General features: G+C 42.6%; 1 protein-coding gene and 1 long non-coding RNA gene across 2 annotated transcripts; both read left to right on the top strand.

Annotated features, from left to right (window-relative positions):
- The first annotated feature begins 1,615 nt into the window (after positions 1 to 1,615).
- LOC148120113 (uncharacterized) lies at positions 1,616 to 11,175 on the top strand. The gene is made up of 4 exons (XR_015739374.1): positions 1,616 to 1,706; positions 3,040 to 3,146; positions 6,414 to 6,475; positions 10,034 to 11,175. It is a non-coding gene; the product is annotated as an uncharacterized LOC148120113 (long non-coding RNA).
- A 15-nt stretch (positions 11,176 to 11,190) lies between these two features.
- Positions 11,191 to 13,984, top strand: LOC148120112 (ral guanine nucleotide dissociation stimulator-like). Its single transcript, XM_087911979.1, is given in 3 exon segments — positions 11,191 to 11,560; positions 11,597 to 12,411; positions 12,414 to 13,984. Coding segments are annotated over 3 exon segments (2,514 nt in total). The 5' UTR covers positions 11,191 to 11,237; the 3' UTR covers positions 13,790 to 13,984.
- Positions 13,985 to 14,648: the final 664 nt, after the last annotated feature.

Genomic DNA, 14,648 nt, shown 5'->3' with positions numbered 1-14,648 from the left:
GTTTCAAAGTATTTTTGCTTAATAACTGTATTCTTTAAAAACACTGAATTTTCCAGCTGTATTTATCCATTCTGCCAGTCCACTTATTCCCTGCATGTAACTTAGATATCTACTGTACAGCATACAAATCTACTAGCTCTCAAGACCCTCTCATTCTTAAAATATTACATTTGTCCAGTCAGCTTTCCTGACGTTCTATAAATTTAAATATTGAAAACAATGAATGATGCTCAGTTGAATCCCTAGTATTTTTTGTCTTAAAGATTTTTGAAAATCAAAATAAGGGAGCTATGATACCATAGGTTATCTCCTTCTGGATAGATTTGCTCAGTTTTTTTTAAAGTTACTTATTTATTTGTTTATAAAAATTTCCACTTCCTCTCCTCCTCCCAATACCCTCCCACTCCACCCACTCCCTCTCCTCCTCCCTCTTCAGTCCTAAGAGCAGTCAGGTTTTCCTGCCCTGTGGGAAGTTCAAGTTCCTCCCCCCCTCCCTCCAGGTCTAGGAAGGTGAGCATCCAAACAGACTAGATGAACACCTGAGAAAAGAAATAAATTAATAAGAAAATTTTAGTTTCTTCTCTTACATCAGAAGGAAATGCACATTGGTGTCTACTATTTACACTTGAGTGTGCCTTTACATAATAATCTGCAATTTCCTAAAATGTCCTCTCAATTTGTAGGAGTCCACTACACTACGCCTCTGCCCATAATCATCCAAACGTGGTAGCGTTGCTATTATCCAACATCTGTATCAATATTAATATGAAGGACGATGAAGGCCGAACACCATTAATTAAGGTAGCTATCGGGAAACACTTTTCGTATAAAATGGATTAGAAATTATCCTTGTTTGGTTTTTGTTGCTGTGATGAAACACTGGCCCAAACCATCTCAGGACAGGAAAGGTTTATTTGGCTTACAATTCCACATCACAGTCAGTCATGAAGGGAAACCAGGTCAGGAGTTCAATCAGGACCTGAGGCAGGAAATGAAGCAGAGGTCATGGGGGAATGATGCTTTTCCATGGCTTTGTCTAAGGCTTGCTCAGATTTCTTATACTACTCAGGACAACCTTCCCAGTCATGCCACCACCCCTAGGAAGCTGTGCCCGCCCATATCAACCTCAATCAAGAAAATACTATACAGGCTTTCCAGAGTCCAGTCTGGTCAAGGCAGTTCTTCAAGTGAGGTTCCTTCTTTCAAGGTGTCTTCAACCTGTTCCATGGTATCAAAACAAGGAAATGAACAAGCAACCTCCCCCACTATAGCAATGGCCAAACAGTGCTAGTGAAATGCTTTAATATCTAGGTGTGGTGGCACACCTCTGAAACTCTACCACTTGGAAAACTTTGGTGGGGAGGTTATGAATTTAGGAAAGTCTGGGTACTTGAGGACCCTCTCTCAAAAAGAGAGGGATAATATGCTTAACCTAAATTGGTCTGATCCAAGGGTAACTATTCAATGGAATTGTTGGAATGCTTATTCAAGTTCTTGATTTCAGTATCTCTTTCTTTATACAATACCCACAGGCCACTGAGAGGGACAACATAGAGTGCATCTCTTTACTACTCAGGCACGGTGCTGATCCCCACATTGTCGATGACAGTAGACATGCTGCCCTACACCATGCCATTTGCAGGGGAAAAACCGCCGTTGTCAGCAAGCTGTTAGAGTATAATACAGATATTAAAGCAAAAACAGGGGTAAGAATCATTCAACTTCATTCACAATGTACTCCCAGCAATGACACTCAGATCACTTTCCACATTCTGAAGCTCAAGCAGTCTCACTGAATCTGTTCAGAGTCAAGCATTTTTTCCTAATCTGTTTTTCATAGTTTTGTAGGTAACTTAAAGGAACTCAGCACAGCACCTTTTGTTTCAGACTTGGGTTTTACTTTAAAATTGAACAAGTAAAGGACTTGGGCCCACACATACTTCACATACACACAAACAATAGAAAAAATAATTTTAAGATAAATGTCTGTAGAAAATACAAATCTGTTGCAATTAAGAAGCTACTGATATGACTTGTCCCTCAGAGATGAGGCTAGAGTGGGAAGGTCACAGGCACACAGGTAAATGTGGAAATTTGATCATTGAAGAAAACATACTGAGAAGACTTTTTCACTTAACTTTTTCAGATTTTATATGTACATAATGAAGGGGCCAAAATGTGACTCTGTCTTAGACAAGGAGCAACTCCATTGTAATTAATGACCTAAGCCTGAATCCAGGAAGTTCCCCAGTCAATTCCCCAGTTCCCCAATTGGCTAAACAGTTCCAAACCTGGCCTTACAAGGCTGGGAGACCAGAGTTGCAGGCTCTGGCTGCTACTGACCATATGTGACACAAAATTTCCACAGTGGATGAAACTGTTACTAGTTCTGTCCAATCAACATGCCCCCCATGTAACTGTTCCCTGACTGCCCAATTACTAAAAAGATACTTAGAATTCCCCATGTCCTCTTTCAAAGGGCCTGCATGTCTTTGTCCCTGGTCCTCATTAACATTTTATATGGGTGATGGACTGTTGCATGCTGGCTATTTCTGAAGAATAAGCACTCTTTGAGTTTACATACCATTTGAGTCTGAGGTCTTCCTCTAGCATTTTTTGGACCACTACAACAGGAAATGATGTTTGGTTTGGGAGAAAATTTTTAGTTTAGGGAAAATAGTTTTGAAATACAGATTGAGAAACTGCTCCAGAGATGCCACTTGAGTTCACTCATTCAACAGATGCACACCAAATCTACCTCCACGTTTTAGGATTGGGGCAATGGAGGCCCATCTCCATGGAGCTAAGAAACTTGGAACCAGCAAGCGTTTGTGGGAAGTTCTGGAAATAGTGGTGTTCATGGGCATTGTTGAACAGGGAAAAATGTTTCAAAGGAAAAGGAAGCCCTGTGTGTGTTAATCTGCAGCAAGGGCTGAAGGAAAATCTATCCTTTTGTGACTCATTTTCTTTACAAAATCTGTGATACATTTTTCAGTTGAGAAGCCTGTCAATTTATAAAATGAAAATTTTCCTTTGCAGTATGGATTGACACCTTGCAAGCTTGCATTATTTGAAAATCAGCCTGAAATGGCGGAGTTCCTCATTCAGAATGGTGCGGATGCAGATGAGGAGCTTACGCCAAATAGGTACCATTTCTTTTTTACAATCTTAGTGTCATTTTTGAGGGTGTCATTGCTTAAGTAATGAACACTAAAATGATAGAGGGAATATGGCTTCAACTCATAAGCACCTATTGAGAAAGACTAGCTCACAGGGAGTGTGAGCTGGAAAAGAGACTGTTCCAACATAAACAAAGGAACAGTGTGTACCAGGGCTCAGATTCCCATTTAAAAACAAGTTGTCATTTCTAATCTGATTTGATTGGCAATTTTCTAATTAAGGCAACTTCACATTAGTGTTGTTTACTTTGAAAAGTGTCAACTTTATTTTCAACACTGAAATGTATAATTTTATTACTTCTTATTCTGTTCCTTATATATTTTATTCTTATATATGTTCAATTTAAATATTTTTTTCAAATATTTCTTTGATCACTCACTCTGCTTTAAGTGAATTTTGAATAAGCAGATAGATTCGGTTATCCATCAATTAGATGATATTACCAGATGCTGTTATTTTTTTCCCGTGTCCTGTCTGAAATATCTTGACACTGTGTTGGTCAGATGTGAATCTGTGCACCCAAACTCTTGAAACAGCTAATCTGGATAGGGACATTTGTCCAAAATAAGTACAAAGAACAAAGACTCCATTGAGAAAATACCTCCATACTATCTGGTTGTAAGGCATTTTCTTAATTAGTGATTGATGGATGTGGACCCAACACATCATGGGAAGTGCTGTTCCAGGGCTCATGGTCCTGAGTTGTATAAGAAAGCAGAATGAGCAAGCCGGTAAGCAGCTCCCGTCTGTGGCCACTGTAAGCTCCTGCCTCCAGCTTCCTTCCCTGTTTGAGTTCCTGCCCTGACTTCCTTTAATGATGGACTATGATGTGGACATATAAGCCAAATGAATTCTTTGGTCCCAAGTTCATTTTGGTCATGGTGTTTTATCATAGAAATTACAGCTCTAAATAGGACACTTGGTATTTAAGAAGAGTTCAGCATTAAAAATCAAACGATTACCTTTTTTGTTTATACGTGTAAGTTTAAAGTCAGATGAATTAAAAAGTAAAGCCTGTGTGTTGTGTATTTTTTATTGAAAATACACTTTTGCATACCATATATTCTAAACATGTTTTATCATCCTTCATCTTCATGTACTTGTTTTTGTGTCTCATCCAAAATACAGTACAACACTGTGTGATGGCTTTGCCTTCCATCTTATTTGAGGCATGTTTTCTATTTTTATTTGGCACTTGGCCACTTACTCCAGGTGAGCAGGCTGGGAAGCCTCTTTGGTATCTTACTACTTCCACCTCCTTTATACTACAAAAGTGCTGGGATTATAGACACATTACACAGTGTCTGAGTTTTTGTTGAATTCCAGGTATTCAAATTCTGGGCCACTGTGACAATTATGTATACCCACTGAGCCATCTATCTGACTCTAGAACACTCAATTTTTAAAAGAAGACTTTGAGCCTAAATTAAAGAAGTAGTTATAAGTGTATTGCTATTAATTATGGAACTAAGGCTTCTGAGTGCAGAGCACTTTCAATTAAACCTCTAATCCAGTTAGAGGGCCTGTGTTTCTCTCTAATAAGAACCATTTGAGGTCATTTATTCTTCCTTTAATACAAGATAAACAGAAATTTATAAAGCTGGTACTTTTGAAGCAAATGGAGAAAGTATGCTTGTGACTTTGACATGGAATAGCACAGTTTTAGGAATTCATGACTAGGAACATGTCTCAGGAATAAAGTACTTATCATACAAACCCAAGATTTCAGAGTTCAACCCCTCAGAACACAGAAAGGGCCTCATGTGCTTGTGTGCATCTTTAATCTCAGGGAACCTCGAGGGCCATGGGAGATGGAGACAGGAGGCTGTCCGGAAAGTTATACTTTAGTCTTGCTTTTACAGCTGTTAACAACAAGAAACTCTGCCTCAAAACTGAGTTAGAAGGTAAGGACTGGCAGTCAAAGATGTCCTCTGACCTAAAAAACATGCACTAGGATCAACAGACACAAATGCATACACACATGTGAACAGGAACGCATATCAAATATGAAGATGAAAAAGTTAAGTTTAGATTGTTGATCTAATAAGACTGGGAATCATTATCTGCTCAAAAGACATTAAAAATAGTGGTCAAGTTTGAAGGTTTTCCTACAGTTTGCTGGAGATCACTTCAGCAGCGGTGCTATTTTGGACAAGGTTCACACCGCAGGTGAAAAGTCCCATGACAAGCTCCAAGACCGTGATGACAGCCAAAGCATGTAAAAGGAACGGCGAAAGCAGAAACTAGGAAAATAAAGCTGCTGGTCCAGAGTATACTGGCAATAGGCCCCGAAGTCCAGCAGTCTTAGCTGTGACCTGGGAAGAATATAGCTGACAAAAGAATGTTGCTTTCCTTGAGTTTTGAAGCTGGTCGTGAGTTCCAAAGACTCGGGATTACACAAAAAGTCACTAAATAAAGAAACAGCCAAGCGGTGGTTTCAGCATTCACACATGAATGAACTGTTAAAACAATTTGAAGGTACCACAACTGTTACAGCTTCTAAGCAGAAGGATGCTTAGAAGCAAAAAAAAAAAAAAAAAAAAAAAAAAAAAAAAAAAAAAAAAAACCTTTTTCATATACTGACCATTGAGAGCATAGTACTCAACAGAATGCCTCCAAAGAGTTCTGACAGAGTTAGGACTGTGGGGCCATAGGGACATGCAGGCAGATGAATGGAACAGGAGCACTGACTCCACGAGCATATAATACAAGGTTACTGGATCATTCAAAGCAAATCGTATGGAAAAAGCACTGCTATCATTCATGTGTGTGTGTGTGTGTGTGTGTGTGTGTATGTGAGTGTGTGTGTGTGTGTGTGAGTGTGTGAGTGTGTGTGTGTGTGAGTGTGTGAGTGTGTGTGTGTGTTTTAATCAAGAGCTAAATTTTCACCGTTTCTTCTCCATGAGGAAAGGTGGAAGGACAGTAGTTATTAATCATCACCAACTATTGAAGAATGAATTTAGAGTTATTAGGCCGGGCCTTGTTGCCAATGCTTTTAATCCCAGAACTTGGAAGGCAGGAGGCACAGAGATCTCTTTGATTTCAAGACCAACATGATGCATATAGTGGGTTTAAAGTCAGCTGGATGCTTAATGAGATCCTGTTTCAAAAAATTATTTGTATGTATCTAATGTAAGCTATATTAGGGACTCAAAAATAAAAAATTTAGAAAACATGCTAAGTGTTTTTATATGAATAGTTAAATGATGATCACTTTTAAACATATGTCACAGTGGAGAAACAGCTGCAGCAGAATCTGAACAAACCAAGAAACAGTGTGCTAACATCAGCAAAGGTAAGAATGACTCCAACTGCTCCTACCTTCCCTAAAGAAAATAAGGAAGAGTAAAGATTTTTAGATCTCCTAAAGGAGTTAAGGAAATCAAGTATAAATGCAGTTCTCTGGTTTTCAAATATTCTGAAAAGTCAGAATTAATTAAGAAACTATTTCAAAGAATTTTCAATTGTGAAAATATATTGTCAAAACACTGCTGATTTTACATTAATGCTGATATCTGTACTGCCTTTGAATAAAGGAGAAAACAACTTCATGCGGCACCTGTCCTACATAGTCACATTGCAGCAAATAGGATAATTAGAAATACATATTCTTCTTTATTTTTATGACAAAAGCCTTGTATGTTGTACTGTATACCAATACACAGGTAAGTGTCACTAGAATGTAATTATGTCACAAACAAACCTCAGTAATCAATAACTTTCATTAAATAATTTGTCTACCTTACAATATAATTAAAATCTTCTGACCTCTTTAATGTCTGTGCAGTTTCTCAATTTGGACAGTTTTGTCCTACTGTATAATTGTTTTCTTTAGAAATCTCCCATTTTAGGATGAAAGCTTTGTTCTGTAGTAAATGTATTGCTTTTATGAAGATTTATCAATTCTAACATGTTTTCCTTTTCGCTTCCTTCCTTCCATTATCTCTTCTTTCCTTCCTTCCTTCCTTCCTTCTTTCCTTCCTTCCTTCCTTTCTTCTCTTCTTTCCTTCTTTTTTTGTTTTTTTTTTTGTTTTCTGAAGTGCTTGACATTGAACACAAGGCTTTGGGAGCATTGTACATAAGCACCCTACCCGTTATCTCTACCTTCAGTACTTTTCTCTTTAGTTTTTCTTAAATAGAACACGGTAGGTGTGTATATCATTTCCATGCTTCAAAGCATGATTCAGAAATAAAAATTGGAACAAAAAGCAGAGTGAAGAAAATAACATCATTCTGTATTTCAAAGAATTAGCTGCCTCTCCATTGAGTCTGGAGAGCCTTTGTGGCAGTGGAGGGAACACCACGTAGTATTTACTTTCAGCAACTGTCATCACAGTATCTTTTATACCTAAATTGCCAGTGGCAACCACCCTAGGTAGTGAATTCAAAACCCTCTTCCCACAAGAGTACGATGAAGAGAGTCAATATGATTATAATAGAGACAGCTTTGTGTCTTTATTATGAAGTTAGTTGTTCATGGCATTTGTGGTGGTGAGAACTGACTGAGGCCTCCTGCATAATAAGCATAGGCTTTCCTACTGAGCCGCAATCCCAGTCCACTAGTTGGTGGCTCTACTGACCTTCCTGAGTCACCATAGTTGGTGAGTGAAAGCTTTGCGGAGTGTAGTAGTCTGGGCTTGCATCCATGGTTTCTTAGTGTCTGCAGTACATCTATCAAGGACCTTCTGGCTTTCATGGTTTCCATTGAGAAGTCAGGCGTAATTCTGATAGGTTTACCTTTATATGTTACTTGATCATTTTCCTTTGCATGTTTCAATATTCTTTCATTATTCTTATGTTTTTGTTTTGATTATTATAGGGCTAGGGGATGTTATTTCTTTGATCCAGTCTATTTGGTGTTCTGCAATTTTCTTGAACTTCATAGAGATATCCTTCTTTAGGTTGGAAAAGTTTCCTTCTATAATTTTGTTGAATATGTTTTTTGTGCCTTTGAGCTGAAGTTGTTCTTCTTCTTCTACCCCTATTATTCTTAGCTTTGGCCTTTTCATGGTGGCCCAGATTTCCTGAATGTTTTGTGTTAAGAATTTGTTGGATTTAATGTTTTCTTTGACCAGAGTCTATTTTCTTTATAGTAAGTCCAGTGCCTGAGATTCTTTCTTCTATCTCTTGTATTCTGTTGGTTATACTTGTCTCTGTAGTTCCTGTTCATTTATCCAGATTTTCCATATCCAGAATTCCCTTGGTTTGTGTTTTTTTTATTACCTCTATTTCAGTCTTCAAATCTTAAACTGTTTCTTTCACTTGTTTGCTTTTTTCATGGGTAGTTTTGGGTTTCTTTGTGGGATTTATTAATTTCTTCCAACTTTGTCTTCTCTTCAATTTCTTTAAGGGAGTTTTTCACTTCCTCTGTAAAGGTATACATCATTTTCATAAAGTTTCATTCAAAGTCATTTTATTCTACTTCTGGGTTAGGATGATCAAGTCTACCTTTTTTGTGTCCACTGGATTCTGGTGTTACCATGTTTTTTAGGATGTTGGAGGAATTCTTGCATAGGCACCTACCCATCTCTTTTATCCCCATCTCTTCCTTCAAATGGGGCCAGCAGTGTCTTGGCATGTTGGTACAATCCTTGCTGTGGCTGTCTCTTAGGTCTCCTCAGAATTGGAGCAAGCTGTGTTTCAGAGTTCCACAGAGCTCGCAGGCTCTTAGGTCTCCTCAGTATTGGAGCAAGCTGTGTTTCAGAGTTCCACAGAGCTCGCAGGCTCTTAGGTCTCCTCAGTATTGGAACAAGCTGTGTTTCAGGGTTCCACGGAGCTTGCAGGTGAATAGGCACCACCTTGGATTTTCTTTGTGGTGAAGAGGATTAATGGAGGTCTCCCACATGCTAAGCCTCATTGCAACCCATTTGTTGGTGGGACCAACACTCTGCTTCAGCCATAGGCAATGCCAAGGAAGTTATATTACAGTTTAATACTGTGCATAAAATAAACAAGAATTTGCTTTATTCCTTTTCAGAGGGCGGGCTTTTAGCATGCAGTGGGAGCTTGATGCCTTGTCTGTGGGAACTCCAATGTTTCCTGGAAGGGACTACTACCATGCAGTTGCTGCTTGGTTCCCACGTTTCTTCCATGCTTCTCACCCCAGAGATAGAGTTTAGGGTGCTTAATTACTGCAGGAGGCTTTCCAATAGCTCTTACCACGGTTGGTGATAGGTCCTGGTGCTGAACTTCTTTGCACTGCCCATGAGCGAGGGACCAGAAGCTAGAACTGAGGGACTTCTGCAGTTTCCTCAGAAGCACTTGAGGAGAGTACATACCTTGCTCCCTATCAGTTTGAAATTCTTTGCAGGGGCCTTTGTCCTTGGTCTGCTTGCGGCTTGTTGATTTTCATTTTGCTATGCTGCAAAGGGCAGTCACCGTAGACTTAGCTTCCTTGTGTCTGGAATTTTCATCTTCAATGGAATAAGTTCAACTCAAACCTTAGAGAAACTCCTTTAACTTCCATACAAGATGAGTGTGCTCACTTACAATTCTCCTAACACCATTAGTCCAGAGACAAAAGCAGCAGCAGCAACACTGTGCTACCACTTTAACACTTCAGCTTGTGAAATTGATTCTGGTTAAGATGCCTTATTGTGTTCAAGATCTTAGGTGTTTTGTACACCAATTTATTATAAGTAGTAACTTTTCATAAATTTGTCTGTATTTGAAACATACAAAGAAGTCTCAATTAAGAGTTATCCATATATTTGTTGACTATAAGTCAATAGTCACTTTAAATTTTATCCACATTTGGGAACAAAGTATATGTAGTAAAAAATATTGGGCTTGGCATTTAATGCTCTTATATTTTACAACTGATAATCACATATTTTGTTTTTCTACTTTATAGCTAGTCGAAGACTTAAAAACCAGATCTCACTCAGGTATGAATGTCTGGATTTTACCATACACTGAGTATGTAAAGAATATAAAGTTCAGAAGCTACCACCATGTTTTTCTCTGTGTAAGACAATTTCAGCTTCTTGATTAGTTGCTAATCAAAGCTGAATATTTATCTGTGGAGCTTATAGTTTTAAATACCTGATGATTCCTCTGATACAGCATGAAATGCTGTTAGGACCCCTGTCTGTGGAGGTGATTCAGCTGTAAAGTGCTGGCTGTGCATATGGGAGAATGGGAGATGGATGCCCAGGGTCCACATGAGGCCTGATGGTCTTGTGCGCTTCTAGAATCCTGGTGAGCTTTCATGAGATTGCAGGTGAAGACAGAGCATGCCCTGACATTTCTGGATTGCTTGCCTGAGGTTTGCATTCATGAGTGAAAGACCCAGTCAGAAAACTAATGCTTAAGGTTAGGTTCAACTCCTGAGTCTATATTCCAATCACCACACCTACACACTGGCATGTATGTACCTTCAATCACACATACATAGGAATACACAGCACATAACGTATTTTGCACATGTATGTAAAAGGCTCTATTTTCAAGTCATTAATCCTTTTCACTAATCTGTTTGGCTGAGTTATCTGTGGGAAGAGTGTGAGTAATATGGCAAGGTTCAAGACTCTCCAAGGCTTTGCTAAAGATCACCTCAGAATGGCCTTGTAGACATGCTTCTGTCCAGCAGGTTAATAGCTCCCTCAGTGAGCTCCCCAACTGTGGTGAATCCCAAGGTGGGTGAAGTTAGAAAAACAAACTGGTTGGTCCAGAGCTTAGCAACCAGAAGCCCTGAAATTTGGAGCTCTTAGCTGTATGGAGTAGAGCTGAGGGTCTGTATTGCTCTGCAGTGCCCTGTAATTAAATACTCAAGCCTTGTGCAGGAAGGAATGGCCATTGAGTATAAAGAGGATCATCATAGATCCTGGTGGTTTGGTGCATGCTTTTAATCCCAGCACTCGGGAAATCAGAGGCAAGCAGATCTGTGAGTTCAAGGCCAGCCTGGTTTACAAGAGCCAGTTCCAGGATAGGCTTCAAAACTACAGAAAATGTCGGTCGCCCCGCTGCGCCCCACTGCGCGGCGCGGGCCCAGGCGAGTGGCTTCTGCGAGCCCTGGGCCGCGCCCTGGGGCTGGCGATGAGCTGCCCAGGCTGAGGATGATGGTAGATTGCCAGAGCTCTTCGCAGGAGATTGGGGAGGAACTGATCAACGGGGTCATCTACTCCATCTCCCTGCGCAAGGTTCAGCTACACCAGGGAGCCACCAAAGGCCGGCGCTGGCTAGGGTGTGAGAATGAGTCGACCCTGAACCTCTACGAGACCTGCAAGGTGCGCACGGTGAAGGCTGGCACTCTGGAGAAGCTGGTGGAGCACCTGGTGCCTGCCTTCCAGGGCAGTGACCTTTCCTATGTCACCGTCTTCCTGTGCACCTACAGAGCCTTCACCACCACTCAGCAGGTGCTGGACCTGCTGTTTAAGAGGTATGGTAGATGTGACGCCCTCACGGCCTCCTCTAGATATGGCTGCATTCTCCCGTACTCCAGTGAGGATGGTGGACCGCAGGACCAACTCAAAAATGCCATCTCCTCCATTCTGGGCACCTGGCTGGACCAATACTCAGAGGATTTCTGTCAACCTCCGGACTTTCCCTGCCTCAAGCAGCTGGTGGCTTATGTGCAGCTCAACATGCCAGGCTCAGACCTGGAGCGCCGTGCTCACCTTCTTCTGGCCCAGCTGGAGGACCTGGAGCCCAGCGAGGCTGAGCCTGAGGCCCTGTCCCCAGCTCCAGTGCTGTCTCTGAAGCCAACTTCACTGCTTGAGCCAGCTCCAACACTGCTTCTGGCATCCAGCCAGGATTTGGCGCCAGAGCCAGAGCCAGTACCAGCTTCTGAGCCAGATCCATCCCTAGGACCAGCACTGGCATCCAGACTGGTGGTGGCACCAGTTTCTGAGCTGGAGCCAGCTGTAGTGCCACCGCTAGAGCCTGAGCTGTCCCTCGCACCTGCTCTGGAGCTGCAGCCGGCTCTCTCACAGGCCCTGGAGCTGGAGCCAGCTGCTGTGCCTGCTCCTGCACTACAGCCTTCCGGGTCTTTGCCTGGAGCCACAGAGAATGGACTAGATGAGAAGCCGCACCTCCTGCACTTCCCTCCAGATCTGGTGGCCGAGCAGTTTACACTGATGGACGCTCAACTGTTCAGGAAAGTGGTGCCCGACCACTGCCTGGACTCCGTCTGGTCACAGCGGGACAAGAAGGGCAAGGAGCACCTCGCACCTACCGTCCGTGCCACTGTCGCCCAATGCAACAACGTGGCCAACTGTGTCATTACTACCTGCTCGGCGACCAGAGCATGAAGGCCCCAGACAGGGCCCGGGTGGTGGAACACTGGATCGAGGTGGCCAGGGAATGCAGAGCGCTCAAGAACTTCTCCTCCCTCTACGCCATCCTCTCTGCTCTACAGAGCAATGCCATCCACCGCCTAAAGAAGACATGGGAAGAGGTCTCCACGGACAGTTTTCGAGTGTTCCAGAAGCTGTCAGAGATTTTCTCTCATGAGAACAACTACTCCCTGAGCAGAGAGCTGCTCACCAAGGAGGGAACCTCCAAGTTTGCCACGCTGGAAATGAACCCTAGGAGAGCCATCCAGGGAACTGTCCCCTACCTGGGCACATTCCTCACTGACCTGGTGATGCTGGACACTGCCATGAAGGACTATCTGTATGGGAGACTCATCAACTTTCAAAAGAGAAGGAAGGAGTTCGAAGTGATTGCCCAGATTAATCTGCTGCAGTCTGCCTGCAACAATTACAGCATTGCTCCTGAGGAGCTCTTCGGAGCCTGGTTCCGAGCCATGGAACGGCTCAGTGAGGCTGAGAGCTACAACCTTTCGTGTGAGCTGGAGCCTCCATCCGAGTCAGCCAGCAACACCCTCAGGAGCAAGAAAAGCACAGCCATTGTCAAGCGCTGGAGCGACCGCCAGGCTCCCAACACCGAGCTTAGTACCAGTAGCAGTGCCCACTCCAAGTCCTGTGACCAGCTCCGGTGCGGCCCCTACCTCGGCAGCGGGGGCATCACTGATGCCCTCCGCGTGCACTCAGCTGGTTCTTCCAGCTCTGACGTGAAGGAAATCAACATGAGCTTTGTCCCAGAGTCTCCTGATGGCCAGGAAAAGAAGTTCTGGGAGTCAGCCTCCCAGTCGTCCCCAGAGACCTCTGGCATCACCTCAGCCTCCAGCAGCACCTCCTCTTCATCAGCCTCCACCATACCCGTGTCTACCACACGCACCCACAAGCGCTCCATCTCAGGGGTCTGCAGCTACAGCTCCTCACTGCCACTCTATAACCAGCAGGTGGGCGACTGCTGCATCATCCGGGTCAGCCTGGATGTGGACAACGGCAACATGTACAAGAGCATCCTGGTGACCAGCCAGGATAAGGCCCCGACTGTCATCCGAAAAGCCATGGACAACCACAACCTGGATGAGCATGAGACAGAGGACTATGAGCTAGTGCAGATCATCTCAGAAGACCACAAACTGAAGATTCCAGAGAACGCCAACGTGTTCTATGCCATGAACTCTACTGCCAACTATGACTTTATCCTTAAGAAGCGGACCTTCACCAAGGGGGCTAATAAGGTCAAGCATGGAGCCAGCTCCACCCTCCCTCACATGAAGCAGAAAGGACTCAAGATTGCCAAAGTCATCTTCTAAGGACGTCTCCCAGGGTCTGGCTGGCTGAGGACTAAGCACTTATAGACTAGAGTGGCCCAGGCCACACAGGTACCTCTGCCTACCTGCTAGCTCAGGCTACCCCCAGACTCCAATTTCACCCTAAACTTCTGCTGCTGCCGGGATTGACACCTGCCACTGACAGGCTGAAATAAATTAATGATATATATTTTAAGACCTTGGAAAAACAATAACAAACCAAATCCCCAAACAATAAAAGGCAGAAGCAAGCAATAAAGGGCCAAAGAGACAACTTTTGTGCCTGTTGTTTGTCAGTGGCCTAGGTTATCAGAAGTGTACATACATGGGGTACTTGTGTTCTTTTCTGAGCAGCCCAGATAACCAGGAGTTTGGGGGGTCCAATATGTAGTCCGCAGGTTGCTTCTAACCAGCTGTGATTCTCTCAAGCTTTTTGTAAGCCAGGAAATGAACCAGTGGAAAAGAATCACTTGACCGCCATAATTTGTGCCTGATTCTTATCAAGTGTCATGTTAGCAGATTTTGATAAATTAGTTACAGTAATTAAAGTTGAATATGCTTAATTATATAATTCCAAACCATTCGATGTTGGTTCAACCTCACTTGGAAATCGTCAGCATGGTGGGCAAGCCTGAAAAAGTTTGAAACAAAACTCCAAAGGGACAGGACTAGTATTGGGGCTATATCCAATCCTCACACTAAGTAAGGAGCTTCTTGACCCACCATTGTCATTAGTCAAAAAAACAAGAAAAAGAAAAAAAAGAGAAAGTCATGAAGTTGGGTTTCTAAGCATACAGAAGCCTGATTTTGAAAAGATTAGTATGCCTGACCTTCAGAGAAGAATCACTTTTCCTGACTTTCT

The sequence above is a fragment of the Myodes glareolus genome, chromosome 12, assembly GCF_982192425.1.
Source record: "Myodes glareolus chromosome 12, mMyoGla1.1, whole genome shotgun sequence".
Classification (NCBI taxonomy): Eukaryota; Metazoa; Chordata; class Mammalia; order Rodentia; family Cricetidae; genus Myodes; species Myodes glareolus.
This window is presented reverse-complemented; position numbering and strand designations above follow the sequence as displayed.